The sequence below is a fragment of the Rousettus aegyptiacus genome, unplaced genomic scaffold, assembly GCF_014176215.1.
Source record: "Rousettus aegyptiacus isolate mRouAeg1 unplaced genomic scaffold, mRouAeg1.p scaffold_m13_p_2, whole genome shotgun sequence".
NCBI lineage: Eukaryota > Metazoa > Chordata > Mammalia > Chiroptera > Pteropodidae > Rousettus > Rousettus aegyptiacus.
In genome coordinates this window covers 160766585-160782556 of record NW_023416295.1, presented here as the reverse complement: position 1 = coordinate 160782556, position 15972 = coordinate 160766585, and the positions used below count along the sequence as shown (strand labels likewise).

At 33.8% G+C, this 15972-nt stretch overlaps 1 protein-coding gene across 6 annotated transcripts in view; it reads left to right on the top strand.

Moving 5' to 3' along the window:
* ANKS1B (ankyrin repeat and sterile alpha motif domain containing 1B) overlaps window positions 1–15972 on the top strand; it is an 818845-nt gene that overhangs the window by 99546 nt on the left and 703327 nt on the right. For 5 of the 6 annotated variants that reach the window (XM_036237318.1, XM_036237317.1, XM_036237316.1 and 2 more), the window contains exons 3-7: window positions 3361–3517; window positions 9084–9380; window positions 10663–10738; window positions 12466–12567; window positions 15659–15775. In XM_036237318.1, coding sequence (XP_036093211.1) covers window positions 3361–3517; window positions 9084–9380; window positions 10663–10738; window positions 12466–12567; window positions 15659–15775 — 749 coding nt within the window. Of the gene's footprint in view, window positions 1–3360; window positions 3518–9083; window positions 9381–10662; window positions 10739–12465; window positions 12568–15658; window positions 15776–15972 lie in introns of those variants that run through there. The other variant, XM_036237320.1, reaches the window with a different exon arrangement.

Below are 15972 nucleotides of genomic sequence, written 5' to 3'. Positions count from 1 at the left end.
AAATAAAATTAAAACCTTTGCATGATTATCTTTCCCTGGTATATAAATTTTAAAAAGGCTATTTTGTCAAAGGATAAATTCTACATTCTAGATTCAGCTGTTTAACTGTGCTTCCTTTGGTATTATTTTATCTTTTATTTAAATGCTGAAATATTTCAGTTAAAAAAAAGTCACTGGGAATATTCAACATTGCAGCAACCTGCTTTGAGACTAGTGCTTGATTTTATACAATCTTATAGTCATATATGTTTCTCATTTGATTCATACCATAACCCTCTAAGACTGGCAGCAAAATGTGGGATCTAAATTTTATTTTAACAATATTTGGAAGACAGACAAAAGTTATTTGACATGCCCAAGGTAAGCAAATTTAATAAGTGCTAGAGAGTTGGGACTTCAAATCATGTCTTCTAATTTTTAGCTTCTTTCACTATTCATAGGTATTAAATCCTTTTTAACTCATCGTAGTTATATATCCCAGAATGGAAGACCCTATATAATAACTCTTACATAGCTGAGAGATGAAGAGAAGTATATAAACTGAACAACCTTCAAGTGTCCTTCTGATTTTTAGGTTCTTTTTTGCAAAGGATGATTTGCTGGAAGCATTTTTACTTATTAAAGTATTTCAGTTTTACTTGGGGCAAGAACTAATATTTTTTTAGTGCTTTGCTATCTTTTGAGTGGCTTCTGTTCTACGATCTCATTTAAAAATCTTACCAGTCTTGACCAGTAGGCATTATTATTATTATTACTATATGACCTACAGAAAAGAAGAAAAAACAATATGACTAAACAATTTTTTTAGGGTCACATCATTAGGTATTCGTATAGCTGGGACTCAAATTACAAATTTTCTAAATACAGATCTTATAAAATCATAGTGATTTTAAAAAAGGAAGTTAAAATGAGTTTTATTCTTATTACCTCTGAAATCTTATGGATAGAAAATTTAGGACTCCTTGAAACTTTCTAAATATTTTAATAGCATAGTTATGATTATGTCATCATGGTTTCATATGCTTATCAATTAAGTCAAGTGTTCCAAGTGTGGGGAAAGAAAAATAATTTTCCCTCTACCCTTCCAGGTTCTTGGGTAAGGCTCCCCTCTCTCCTCTTTAATAAAAAGACACATTAACAGAAGAAAAAGAAAAAAAAAAAACAAGCTTAATAACATGTATACCTCCTGTATATGTGGTAGAGACCTCCGAAAACTGAGTAACTCCCCCAAAGGCTCAAACCATCACCTTAAATACCATTTCCAGCTAAAGACAAAAGAAGATGTTGGGGTAGGGAAGTTAGGGTGGGGGAAAGTCAGTTATGGGTGGTTATCAGAAAAAGCACAGTAAACAAGGTGTGGGTTGTTATGCAGATTTTATATTCTGCCTTCTCCATCGATAGGAATTTCTAGAGATTAAGGGTATCTTTCTCCTGATACACAGAGGGAGATAACCTTTATAAAAAGAGATTTACCTTATAAATATAAATGTCTCTTAAAAAGTGTAACTTCTCAGTTTTCAGATGTTTTTCTTCCTCTATGTCGTAAAAAGCAGTCAGCCTAAAGTAATCCTTTTGCCAAGAAGGCATATTTTGGAGTGGTACATTCTACTCCCTTTCACAAGTTTAGACTACATTCTGGGCAATGTATTTCATGATTTACTCTAATTTTGTATTGGATCGTATTTATTTTTCGGTGGTGTCTGGGAGGGAGAACTGCTTTTTGACCTTTCTAGGTTCCTTCAGCTGTTCTAATAATCAAATCAATACGAGACAGAGAATAATAAGAGAAAATAACCAAATTCAATTATATATCTATGTGTGGGAATCTCACGTACATGAGAGTTAGAGACCCCACATACATGAGAGGTTCAGAGACAGACAGGTAAAATGAGGTATGTATGACATCCTGAGTTAAGGATGAAGTTTGGCACCTGAAGCTTCAGAAGGGAGGAGGGACATACAGATGGATAAGAAGAGCAGATGTTCAGTAATTAGATATTTGTCCTGCCATACAGATAGGCCAAAAAAGTTAGATCTAATAATAACTCTTAATATGGGCAAGGCCTGTGATTTAAATTCTTCTAGGTAGTTGAGTGATGATGGAGGGGAGAGCATAAGTTTCTCTTGAGCCCACAGGGTCTTGACTGCCTTTCGCTCAAAGTAATTCACAAACCACAAAAGCACATGTTGGGGCGACTGGTTCTAAACTCATACAGCTAGCAGAGTTCCAACTTAACGTCTATTAAAACTTCCTCTACCTTTTTTCATTTGCTACTTCCATTAACTTCCAAATATTTAAACAGCTCTTTGTGTTACATTCATTCTCACCACTGTTGATTTGTTACGTATGAGAAACAACTTTAGAATATATAAAATTATATTGTATGTATGTGTGTATTTGCATATCTAAGATTTCATTTAGCGAATTAACAGAATTTGCTTTTTAAATGCATCCAAATGAAAATGTGTCGGTTTTTTTTTTTGTTTAGAATGACAGTTTTTGATTGTTACAAACATCAATATAATGTATACTAATAATTATTAATTAATTTCTCCTGAGGTTGAGTATTGCAGTTCAGAATTTACTTTGAAAACCTGGTGGGGATTGACTACGAAATACACTGAGTACGCACTAAAATGGCATCGGCAGTGGAATTTGCCTCATAAATGAATTTCTCTTTTGAAATAATTTTTTAGGCTTGGGAGGAGAAAGGTGAAGGAGTGCAGAAGTAATAATAACATTACAAATTCAAAGTGTGTTGTGCTGAAAAGTCATTAAATTTTTTTTTTTTTAACCCTGGGCTTGTACTATAGGAAGGTCCCTGTTCTCTTTTATATGTATCTCTAATTTCTTATTCCAATTCTCAGTAGGAGTGATATATAAACTCCCTAAATGTCTCTTTGTAGCATAACTATTTTTTTTTTCTTTTTAATAAACAAGGAGTTTGTACCTCAACTTTTCCTTCAGGCTGAATCTCAGGTATGAGCTATCTGAAAATAGCTTCTCTAAAAAAAAAATGGGAAGAGGTACACTTTTAAATTGCTTTACTTAATTCAGTTAATGAAATTAGATAATTTTGCCCAAATGAATTCTCTTAAGTAGTTTCATTGGTTAGTCATTGCTCTCTCTATATATGTGTGGTGGTAGTGGGTTTCCAGGTTAGTAAAATAGGCAAATATTGAATAAGCAGACTTTTAAACCCAATTTTATGTCTTAGTATCTTAAACGATTACTCTGAATTGCCAGAATAATATCTAGTATACTTTTATAATTATCTGTTTACTACAATCTGTGTTGTTCAGCATATTTTCTTTTCTGTTCTGTGTCTTATTCTTTTACTTTTTTTTTTTCCTTCTTAGGGACATAGTTCTCAAACTTCTTCAATATGAGGCATCAACAAATGTAGCAGACAACAAAGGTTATTTTCCTATTCACCTGGCTGCCTGGAAAGGAGATGTGGAAATTGTAAAGATTCTTATTCATCATGGACCATCACATTCCCGAGTGAATGAACAGGTGCACTTGTCAAATGTTTGCTTATGCTGTAATTTTTCTAGAGTTTTGTGGAGGCAGAGCCACATTGAAAATTTGATTACGTCTGTCTTTCCTCTGCCAAAAACCTTTCCACTGCTGAATTTCCCAAAGGAAAATTCGAAAATGTTTTTGGCATTTTTATATATTGCAAAGGCAGTAAGCATTTGTAAAGATATTTGTTAACAAGAAAATCCCATATAATGATAGTTATAGTTTTGCTTACCTTATGTAAACGTCCATTTTATAGTTGCTGAATATTTAAAGATAGAATGGAATTCACATTTGTAATACTGATCAGAGCTTTCTTAAATAAAGTTTTAAATACTAAAAGAATGATGATAGCTATCATTTGTCTAATGCTTTACTATTTACCTAGCACTTTCCCAGTAAATAAACTTTTGTGAATCAAAATGAAATACAGCGTATACAGTTGCTAGTTACACATTACATTAAAAATTTCATATATATATAGACAAAGTCAAAATATTTGCAAGTATATAATATGCATATTACACATAAAAGACATATTTTTAAAAAGTATGTCATTGTTAGTATTCTAAATAAATAAGACCACAAATTCCAGAAAGTGAAATAAGATCCCCTAATCGGTATGATAACAAACATCTTGAGCTCTGCATGCCCCCTACTGTTCCCATTTTGTAAAACTATATTTGAAAACCAGCATGCAGTCCAACAGTTGAATTACAACCATGGCATTAAGCTGTAGGTTGGCAGTTGTCCACTATCAAGGCAAGGAGGTTACTCTAGGGCAAGCACATCTAATAAGGTATAATTAGCATATTGTTCAAATAGATATAGACTTTGTAGGCCTTTGGCTGAAATTCAGACTATAGAGTAAAAAGAACACTAGCTGTAACAGAAAAGGAAAGACAAATATTTTTTCCCCCCAACAAAATGCAGTTATAGAAAGAACTAATCAAGAAATGTGTTTTATTAATTGGAAAAGTATCTTATTAATCCTTTTCACAATAAAAAACTTCTGTTTACAGGTTACAAAATGCAGAATATTTTTTATGAGAATACACTTATAAATTTGATCTTTAAAAAGTAACAGATATGGCTATCTTTATCAGCAGATCATGCTAAAGGGAAAATTTTAAATACTAAAAGAATGATGATAGCTATCATTTGTCTAATGCTTTACCATTGACCTAGCACTTTCACAGTAAATAAAATTTACTAAAGGGAAATTTATGAGGATGCTGTCCTTCAGAAAACCAAAAATTGAAAGATCATTTGTGGTATGAGCCACCTGGTGGTTATTCTTAAAACTGTCTGAATGCTCCAAAGCAAACCTGAAATAATAAGATGGAAAAACAATCCAAGTTTTTAAACACAAGGATGTTAGTTTTACAAACAAATATTTTTAAAAAATATAATGAAAATAAGAAAAAAACACCTTAACTTATATTTGAAAGTTGAATGTTTTAAATGGCATATTACTGTAATGATGGCATGTTTTAAAGAGAAATGCTTGTTTTCTGAGATGTTGAACAAAGCAGTTAAAATATAAAAAAGTCCTTTTTAGGGAGATTGGAAATCAAAATTCTTTTCTCACTTCTATTGCTTTGTATTGTGGTTTCTATTGGAAACAAGTCGAAAATCCTGAGATTCTTAAAACCATGCTTTCAGTATTTTTTTGTTATTATGTATATAGTCCCTTAGTGCTGACGTAGTTCTTTCATTCACTGTCATTTCTCCTAAAAGTTTCTGATGTGGGAATTTTATTTTCCTAAGTAACTTTTGATTTTAGCTTTAATCCCCTACCCCTAGTTAATTATAAATCTTTATCTATTTAAGCAATAGAGCTATTTAAGCTATTGAAGGAGTGAAAGTGATAATTAACATTAAGATATAAGATAACCAGGTATCATGTTAAGTATTTTCACCTGTAATATTTTATTTAATTAATTCTCACAACCTCCTGAAGTGATATCACTCCCATTTTATAGAGGAGAAATCAGTCTCAGTAAAACTAAATGACTCGTCTAAGGCCACACATTACTGAGTGAGTGAAACTGAGGCTTGGACTCAGCCCTCCTAATTCCAGAGCCCTTCACAATAGCACCTTGGTATTGTCATCCTAAATCCTATCACTTATGGAGGGTTTACTATATGCCAGGCATTGTGCAAAGTACTTGATCTACATTATTTTACTAAGTGCCGCTGCAGTCCGATGAGGTAGGTATTGTTCCTACTTTGTGTATGGGGAAGCCACCTTAAAGAGATTACCTAACTTGTCCACGATATTGCTGCTACTAAGACATGTAACCAGATTTGAATCCAGGTTTTTCTGATCCAAAGCCCAAGCTTTTAATCACTAATACTCTAGGTTATGATGTTAAAATTATGCATAAATGTCAGGACTTGATTCTGATTTCTGAAAGTTATCTTTGGTTTCTAATATAGCTTTAAAAAAAACTAAAAAATAAAAGAATATTTTGGTATTTAAAGTTTATAAAGTATTTCCTATATATTTTTTCTTTTGATTTATAAGCTATACTCTAAGGTTTATAGGGAGGGTAATATTCTAAATTTACACATAGGATAAATTCAAAGAGATTGAGCTAATAACTACATATTAGCACTTCAGTCCAGGTCATCATTCTATACTGTCCTTGAATTAGAAGTCAGTTTAGGGTGAAAGAATGTTAAAAACAAAGTGAACTTTGCCTGGACTGTGGTTATTGTATGTTATGTTTGTTTTTAGTATATATTTCTCTATATATTCATCTTTTCCACCTTTCTCTTTCCATCCTTTTATTTTTTTCTTTTTATTTTAACATTAGGGCAAAAGCAGAAGAGTCTTATCTTCTCAATATATTCCCTTGCCATTCACCAAAACTTGAACCCAACTAGTGTTATTCCCATTAGTTTTATTTTGAAGCAGCATCTTTTGGTAAATAGCTTTTGTTATTTCATTCTGCCACCCACTGTCTAGAAGTGCCCTGATTTTTCAGAGAACATCCATTTGGTAAAAAGCAAGGAATTAAAAACTTTAAAGAATGTTCATTGTAGACATACTAGGAATTATTAATCAGTGCTTATTCACAGTTTATTTATTTCAAATTAAATTTTATTAGATCACTAGTGAGCATGGACACAGGTATACAATCCTGCCTTTTATAAAGGTGCCACAGTTGTGGTCTTCACTGACGTGACAATCCAAGGACATGTCGATCATGGATAAACATATGACCATTTTCTCCTAAGTAAGTCTGGAGTGATTGAAACAATTTTTCTTGATATGTGAACAATTGGTGTTAATAGGAAAAGTTTCAATTTTGCACATATAATTTCCTAGGCTAAGGCCTTTGCAAAAGTAGAGAGGTCTTTGAGGAATCATTATTTTATGATTGGCTTTTCTTTTTCTCAGAGAGGTGCTGTGTTTTTGAAAATTGAGATTGAATCTCTCTCTGGGCAAGGGGAAATTTGCAGGAGGCATATTTCTAAATCATATTTTCATGGTATAGAGTAATAAGATTGGTTTTCTTATCAGGCTTATAAAACTTAACCAGGTAAGAAAATCAGGGAGCGTAAACCTGTATGTGGTCAGTGTCTGCGTGCAAGTAGACTCAGGCACCACATTCACACTAAGAACAGGAACGACTTTGCCCAAAATGATGGAAGAAACACCTCCAGCTGGATTCTTCGTCATCAGATCTTAACTTTTCATTGACGGTCTGTCTCCAACGAGTAGCTTTTTCCCTCTTGGTTTGGCCTTCAAATGCCATCTTCTGATTTGAAAGGTAAAGTAGTGAGAAGCCTTCCTTGGTGCTCATTTGAATTGATTTTTTAAAATTGCTTTCTTGCTACTCCTCTTTTTAGGTTTTCAAACTCTCCCTCTATTCTCAACTTATCTATATTCTTCAGCAAGAGCAAGGCTGAATTACCTTCTGGAATATTAAGATTTGTTTGTCTTTTTCTTCCGGTCAGAGAAGCTACCTAAATAGCTGCTTCCTATTCCAACACAATTGATGTTCTTTTGGGCAAAATCTATAGAAATTCTGCTTTCAGATCACTAATTTCCTATTCTTCTTCTTTGGCAATATAGCAACCCATGGCAGGAGATGTGATATAAAGGAAAGAGCATGAGTGGGTTTCGAATTCTGACAGATACAGGTTCTAAAATATCTGGATTCTGCCTAAGCATGTAATTTAACTTTTCAGTATTTTTTAGTTTCCTCATCCATGAAATAAAGATAAATACCAATCTTGTAGAATCTTTTGTAAGAGTTAAATGAGATAACGTATGTGAAGTTTTTAAACACCCAGCAAATGGTAGTTGTTATTGTGTAAGACATTATTAAGGTACCTACTTTGGGTCTAGGGTACCAAGTTTAAATCCTGGCCCCAACACTAAATGGCTGTCTAATTGAAGGACAATTATCCAACTATGCAATCCTGGCCCCAACACTAAATGGCTGTCTAATTGAAGGACAATTATCCAACTACGCAATCCTGGCCCCAACACTAAATGGCTGTCTAATTGAAGGACAATTATCCAACTACGCAATGCCTCAGTTTCCTCATCTGTAAAACGGGAATTGTAATAATAATGTTATCTATCTCATAGTGAGGATTAAATGAGTAAACATATATAAAAAGCAACTGTACCTGGTACATAGCGTTAGCTGTGATGACGACTCTGATGATGGCAGCCCCCTTTATCTCTAAACCTTCATTCAGGATCATTTCATTCTTATTACTAAATTTTTAAATTTGTATTTCTCTTGACTGACCCTTCTATCTCCTGACATAGTCATACTCGACCTATATACACCAACTGCCCAAATGTTTTGAAAGGTCCATCTGCCTTGCAACTGGGTTCAGTTTTCTGCATTATAACATTTGTTTTACCCTGTTAAATTTCTAGGAAAATCTCTCTGATTTTCGACAGAAACACTTATTTGCTGCATATGTAGTATTGTGATATTCCTTGTAACTTGTCTGAGAGTGGGTCTAGGTCCACCTTTCAATTTGTAATTATGTTTCAGAAAGATAGTGTTTAATCTTAGGGTGCCAGTATGTCTTCATTCTCTTCCTTATATGGAAAATAGAATGAAACTTAATTTGGGATACCTTTCTATAAATCTTTAATTATCAAGAATTACTAACTCAACTGTCTTTCGGAAAGCCAGTCTGCTAAAAATGTGTTATAATTATTATTAATCTCTCTCATTAATAAACCTCATAGAATTGTGATGCACAGTACAGATAACACTGACTATCTGGGCCCAGCAGGGCTACTGACTAACGTGGCTAAATCACTTTCCACTCTTGGAAACCGGAATAAATAATGTAGGGGAAAGTTTGGTTTTTCCTATTGAAGTGACAAATGTGATATTTTTGATGCAATAGATAATACATACTTTTATCGCAGTAAGATTTATTAGACATACTTATCAAAGCAGGTAAATCTTAAACTTATATTTTCAAAGCATCTCAGGTTTTAAATAATTGTGTTGAAGTTTTGATGACTAACTGAATTTCTGAAAGCGTGCATTTTCTACGTTTGTCTTAACAGAACAACGAAAATGAAACTGCCCTGCACTGTGCAGCTCAGTATGGACACTCGGAAGTAGTGGCTGTTCTCCTAGAAGAGCTCACTGATCCTACCATCCGAAACAGCAAGCTAGAGACACCTTTGGACCTGGCAGCCCTCTACGGAAGGCTCAGAGTGGTCAAAATGATCATCAGCGCACACCCGAACCTAATGAGCTGCAACACTCGAAAGCACACACCGCTGCACCTTGCCGCGCGCAACGGTCACAAGGCCGTTGTTCAGGTGCTGCTGGAGGCAGGAATGGATGTGAGCTGTCAAGTGAGTCTTCTTCAGCGACACTTTAAAAGCGACGCTGCACTAGCTTTGCTTTGAGCTACACGTTAAAAGTTACGTGTAGAAATCATATGACTAAGTGCCATTTTTTAATTAGTCAAACTGCTCGCAGGTATTTTTGTAATGACAAAACTCAAGACACTTTGGGGAAATATGAAGAGATATAAGGCATAATCTCTAAACCTCATTCTAATTTGAGGGCTATACACATGAAAACTTACTACAAGATGGCATTTGTTTGTGATGTCATTAGTAATTGTTTCCTTTCTCCCTGTATCCAGCACACAGCCTGACATACAGTAAGAATCCAGTCAAAGTTGAATGGATGAATTAGTGAATGGATGAAACAAAATTCACTTGAATATTTTGAGTATGTACTTTGTGTTTAATATGTTGACACATTTAGAATTGAATTCTCACGACTGTCCTGTGGAATTGAAAGCTATTAAGTTCCAGTTAAGAGATGAGGAGTCAGATTTAAAAACTTAAGAAACTTGCCACAGGACACACAACTGACAAACTGAGAATGTGAATTTAGACTTGCTGATAAAAGTCCAGGCCTCGTTCCATAATAATGCGCTGCGTGTGCATTACTGATGAAGGAAGAAAGCTCTTATGCCTAAGAGCAATCAGAAAAAATCAGAGAAGTGTGATTTGAGTTGAGCTTTAAAGCGTGGATAACGTTTAGGTCGAAGTTTTTCTCCACAAGGAAAGGGTAATCTACATCTTTTAACTGTCTCATGTTAGCCATGACTTTTAAAAAACCATTTTCTCCTTTTGTGAATGTTTTCTGGCTCCCAAGTCAGTGGCAGCATTCTCACCTTCCAGAGACCCTTTTGGTTCCTGTCAGGTTGTGACCTTCTCCCTGTGTATTAGTAAGCTATTGCCACATAACAAATGATCTCAAAACTTAGTGTTTTAACACAAGAACTGTTTTATTTAGCTCATAATTTGGGGGTTGGTGATTTAGACTGAGCTTAGCTGGGTAGTTCTCTCTTGGCTGGGTTCTCCTGTGTATCTGGGGGCAATTGCATAAGTCAGGTAAGTGACTCTGCATCAGGGATTGGCCAGATGTTGCCTAGGATAATGGGTGAGACTGGAATGTCTTCTTTATTCGACACTACCTTTCTCTCAAAGAGTGCTGAGATTTCAGAGAATATGTATGGATACATAAAATGACAGAATTTTTAAACCTGTAAGCATTCCTAATACGACTGCGCTTCTTTTTCTTTCTCTCTGTCTTTTCTTTCTTTTTTTTTTTTTCCAGACAGAAAAGGGGAGTGCACTGCATGAAGCAGCTTTGTTTGGAAAGGTGGATGTTGTCAGAGTTCTGTTAGAAACAGGTAACTATCATGATTCCCCACGGAGTTTACTCTGCCAAATACTCTTTCCATTTCAAGAGTAAAGGGAAATGACACAGTTTTTTACATAATCACCATTCTTATCTTCACTCCAAATTGCAGACATATATTCACATCATGTAGAATCGAGCCTCGGTGTTTAGATACAATTGAAGAAATGTTTACCTTCTTCCATTCAATGGATTCTTTAGTAAAAAGCTCTTAGAAATTACAATACATTTTACACATTTAAATCTCATTAAAATGTACTAGAGAAACTTTCAAAAGGAAAAGGAAATCTCTAGCTTCTACACGAGGGAGGAACTGATCTCTGTGAAGTTATGACAATTGCTTTGTTTATTAAAGAACATAATATTTCCTTAGGTCTTTATATTGTGAACTATGATAAACAGAAATTAGAGTTCCCTGTACTTAAGGCAAATTCTCCTAGTTACTTCATCAACTGAGTAGCTATTGTTTGTAATTTGCAGTGATTTAAAGGGAACCTTTTAGAAGGAATATTTTGAAGGAACAGCAAAGTAGGCTTATTTGTTTTCATATGTATATTCTGATTGAAATGAAATAAAATTGAAACTGAGAACAGACTATTTTTTAGAATCAAAAGGCATGGGTACAAATTCATACTTGGAAACTACTGATGTGAATCTTTTGTGTTATGAAGTATATATAATGTGTTTATTTTCTTCCTCTGTAAAAATATAAAATGTAAAGTATTGGCAGACTACTGCATTTTGATTATATATATTCAAAAATAAAATTTCGTATATATTTAACTTTGACATGGAACACGGTGATATAATAAATGTTTTGAGGCAGTCAGTTAAATATGTGCTAATCACACATTCCTACACAAATAAAAAACAATAAAAATAATTCATAATCTTATTATGATGAACTAATATTTGAGGCCTAATTGTGAAAATTGGCCTTGTTTGTGGTTATATATTTGGAAAGTTTATTAACTTTTTTGGGGTGGTGAAAACTATTTGCTACATGACGACAAATTCTTTAATACAATATATATTTTCAGAATTAAAATAATTCTGAAGGCATTTCAGTTACATACTTCAAGAAGTTTGCTCACCATGTAGATGATGAGTGTTGCTGACACTGAATATAATCTTACATGAAAAAGTATGAAATATTTGACTTTGTATTTGAACAATAGTTCCAAACCATGCTCCTTCAACTTTTGTGAATATACAAGTATTTTAAGACTTCTTCTATTACTCATATGGTACATTATTATCATTTAAAAATATTTTTATGATATTGTACAGAATATATAAATCATCTGACCATTATACTTTAGGAATTCACACTCTAAATCAGTAATGCTTTTCAGCCTGATAGTGTACCATTTAGATTACAACCTAAGATAGCTATATCCCTAAAAAGCAACCTTAGTGGTTGTATTAGTGCCTTAAGAGTTAATTCATTGCCTAGAATGTTCTTAATCTTTGCTAGCAGTAGACCTCCACCTTCTGTCTTACTAAAAGACACACACACGCACACACACACAGACCCCCACTTACTGTGGTGTGTGTGTGTGTGTGTGTGTGTGTGTGTGTGTGTGCGTGTGCGTGCGTGTGCGTGTAGCTTAATTCACCTTCAGTGCTTGGTCTGTATATGTTTGAATAGTGTAGAAGCTATATATTAACAGTATCTTCCAATGACATTCAGTGAGTAAGGTTTTCTTTTTCTTTCAGGAATTGATGCCAACATAAAGGATAGCTTAGGCAGAACTGTCTTAGACATTCTGAAAGAACATCCATCTCAGAAATCTCTCCAGATTGCAACACTTTTACAAGGTAAACAATATTGAATGATGGATGATTTTGCCTTAAAGTTAAAATTAAATGAAAACTGTCCTAGTTTTCTCTTGGGTTTCGAGTTAATGTTTACTTTTGAATGACCTTATTATTTGCATATTTTGGGGGACTTTTAGACTAAATAATAATACTTTAAATATTTTATGTTTTTTGGCTACTCAATATTTTAAGAAAAGCTAAAGCATTTTTTTGCTTACTTGATATTAAAAAAGTCTTTTTAAAATCCGTGTAGTAATATGTAGCTATTAACTTGAAGTTATAAGGCTCACATATAAATAATGCTTTCAGAGTTTTCAGGAATTTTCTTTAATTTTGTCTGATTTCTATAATTCTGTGATGTAGGTAAGTCCAGATAGCGTTATTCGTCTTTTTGCACATGAGGGAAACTGAAACTCTGAGAAGCTAAGGTGACTTGCTCAAACTCATATTCTAAGTGATAGGGCCGGCACCTAAATGTTGGGTTAACGACAACAAAATTGTACTTATCTGAAAGAATACCGATTATTTCCTCCCTAATCCTTGGTTTTTGATAACGGTCATTTCAGTACCTTTGTAGTCAGTTGCAGTCATTAGGTCTACTGAAAGTTTGACAACCATCTGAGTACTACTTTTGCATTTGCAGGATTACATACTTCCCTGTTTGATCTAAAACTTTTATGAAGAATTTAGATTCAAATGCTTTCCTTCTGCTTGGTGATGAGGGCTGGCATGTAACATGTTTCCTTAAAAACCCTGATGTTCATTCTTTCTTTTCCAGTTAGCTCCTACACGATTTAGCATGATTATTCCCTATAATCGTTACAGATTAGCTAGCTACCTGCAAGTGCAGCAAGTGTGGAGGGAGGCAGGATGGGTTTCACTGGATATTAGTTAGGAAGCTGAAGGACAGCTTTGTCCTGCTGAGAGACAAGTGAATTAAAACCAAGTGGGCCGGAGATATGTACATGTAGGAGTCAACAAGGCCAAAGAGGGCTGTAAAGAACAGATGCACTGCAGGAGGTTATTATGCTCTCTTCTTTCTGTATTTTCAAAACCCCTCAGGGAAGTTCAGGTCCCTACAATTTTCTTTTCAACAAAGAAGTTAATTCCAAGTCAAGTGCATCTAGAGACAAATCAGAGAAGAACATTAGAGAGAACATAAGAGTGGCTCTTCATATCCATTCAACTTAAAATCAACTAGAAGGAGAGCTAAAAAGTAAAGGCAGTACACATTTTTATGTTTTTCTCCTCTAGGCACTTTGTATTTCATATTGGATTTTTGCCTCTGATCGAACTTCCAGAAAAACCTGAGGCTTGAGCATGTCTTCTGGGAGAAGCAAGATAAATGTCATCCACTAAAAAGGGGGCATGACATAATCACTGACATTTTTTTTTTTGTAAAGTATTGCATTAGTTCAACTTAGATACAAATGTTATTATAGAAGAGTAATTATCTGTGTTCTTTCAAATGATAAAGATTCATTAGGTATGGCAGTTTGTGATAAGGTATGGGACATCTTTGAATTTTTGAAGTTATTGACAAATTTTAGAATGTGAATACATTATCTGTATTCTTTATATTCCTGGATTTCAAGACACTTGCATATGTTAAATCTTATGAAAAGGTTTATTATTGCAAGAAATTTGATTTATAGTAGGCAAAATTACTATTTGTGTCCTGGAGGAGGAATTCAGTTTACATAATTACTGTGTAGGTCAAAACTTTTAAGTCTAGAAGCCCATAGGTTACTTTCTTTTCGGAGTACAATGTGCCTATAGTAGAATTGCCCTTACGTAGAAACTATTTGAATGGTGTCATGAGGGTACAAACTTTCTTAACTGGATCTTAAGAAAAAGGTTCCTTCTGAATAAAAAAGTGCAAGTAAAATATCCCTATGGGGAGGGACATGTTTTAACCCATTAGGTGGAGACTATATACTGGCTACCCTGGGCTGAATGCTCTTGGCAGATGCATATATGTTTTGTTTAGATCACTATTTTTGGTCCACACTATGTTTGAATAAAAAAAAAAAAATTGAATTAGCTTTCAACATTTAAAAATCTAGAATTTCATTAATACTCCAGAGTTTTGGTTTCTCAAAAAATACAGGCTTTTGTTTTACTTCATTGCCTAATTTTAGATAGGGTACGTGCTTTCTGGTTACTCATGGTCCACATGCTTTCTGTTCTTTCTGTAACTCTAAGGCTGAATATTAACTGACATTTTCCCCTGCATTCAGGTGCTGTTTTCTTTATGCTTAAAAGTGAGATTTTTTTTTGTCTCATGTTTATCTGGCTGTAACACTTATTAGCTGTATGAACATGGCCAAGTTAAAATCCTTCCTCTTTAGTCGTCATCTCTGAAACTGAGAAAGTAATAGTATAGTGCCTGTGTCATAGTTTAGTGAGGATTGAGTGAGTTAATTTATATTAAATACTTAGAACACTGCTGGGTACACAGTAAGTAATATTTAAATTTTAGCTGCTATTGCTATTATTATATCTTTATCAAAGTTGCAAAAATGAGAAATAGACCAAGTGTGGGACATTGTTTCAGGAATAATGGGAAGGAACATTATTTTTTTGTGGAAATAAAGTTTGATATGCACTTATGTTTATCTTACAAGATTACGATACCATTATAACATATTCCACTTCATTCATTTATGCTACGCGACTAGTTGTTATATCCATCTGAATATGACATTTCTGTTTTGGCATCAAGTGTGTTTAAAGCATCTTTCAGAGTTTTATATCTTCAGGTAGAATATATTTAAGGAAACCAGAGATGTTGCTGTATCTTCAACAGGTGAATTTATTTTTAAAGAAGAAATGTGACAAGTTTAGTTTTCAGGAAAAGGGTTCTTGAGTTTTTCCAAAATACCTTTTTTATTTTAATTCAAACCTTTAAATTAATAGCTCATCATGAAGTTCTTTGGTTTTTTAAAAATTTCTTTTAAAAATTTAAGATATATTTAGGATATGAGGAAATAAGTGAAAAACTGATTACTGGAAGTAAAACATAAAGTTTAGTTAACGAATTTCAAATAAATTAATTCAAATATGTAATTCTAAAAACTTATATACACAGAATATTTAGAAGGCTTGGGAAGACCAACAGTCCTTGAAGAACATGTACAGGAAGATAGAACAAAAGAAACACACATTTTATCCCCTGCTGAGTCTCCTTCTTCCCAAAAGACCAAAAGTGAGTAGCTAATTATAAAGGCCGTGAAATGATACTAGACTCTTATGTACAAATTCATCCTATGTATTCAGCATTAAGACTTGTGAAATGTCAAGTCTGGTAAGTTATATTATACTCTACATTTGATCCACTTATTTAACCAACATTTGTCGAGCTCCTGCGATTTGTCAGGCACTACTCTTGACCCTGAAATACAG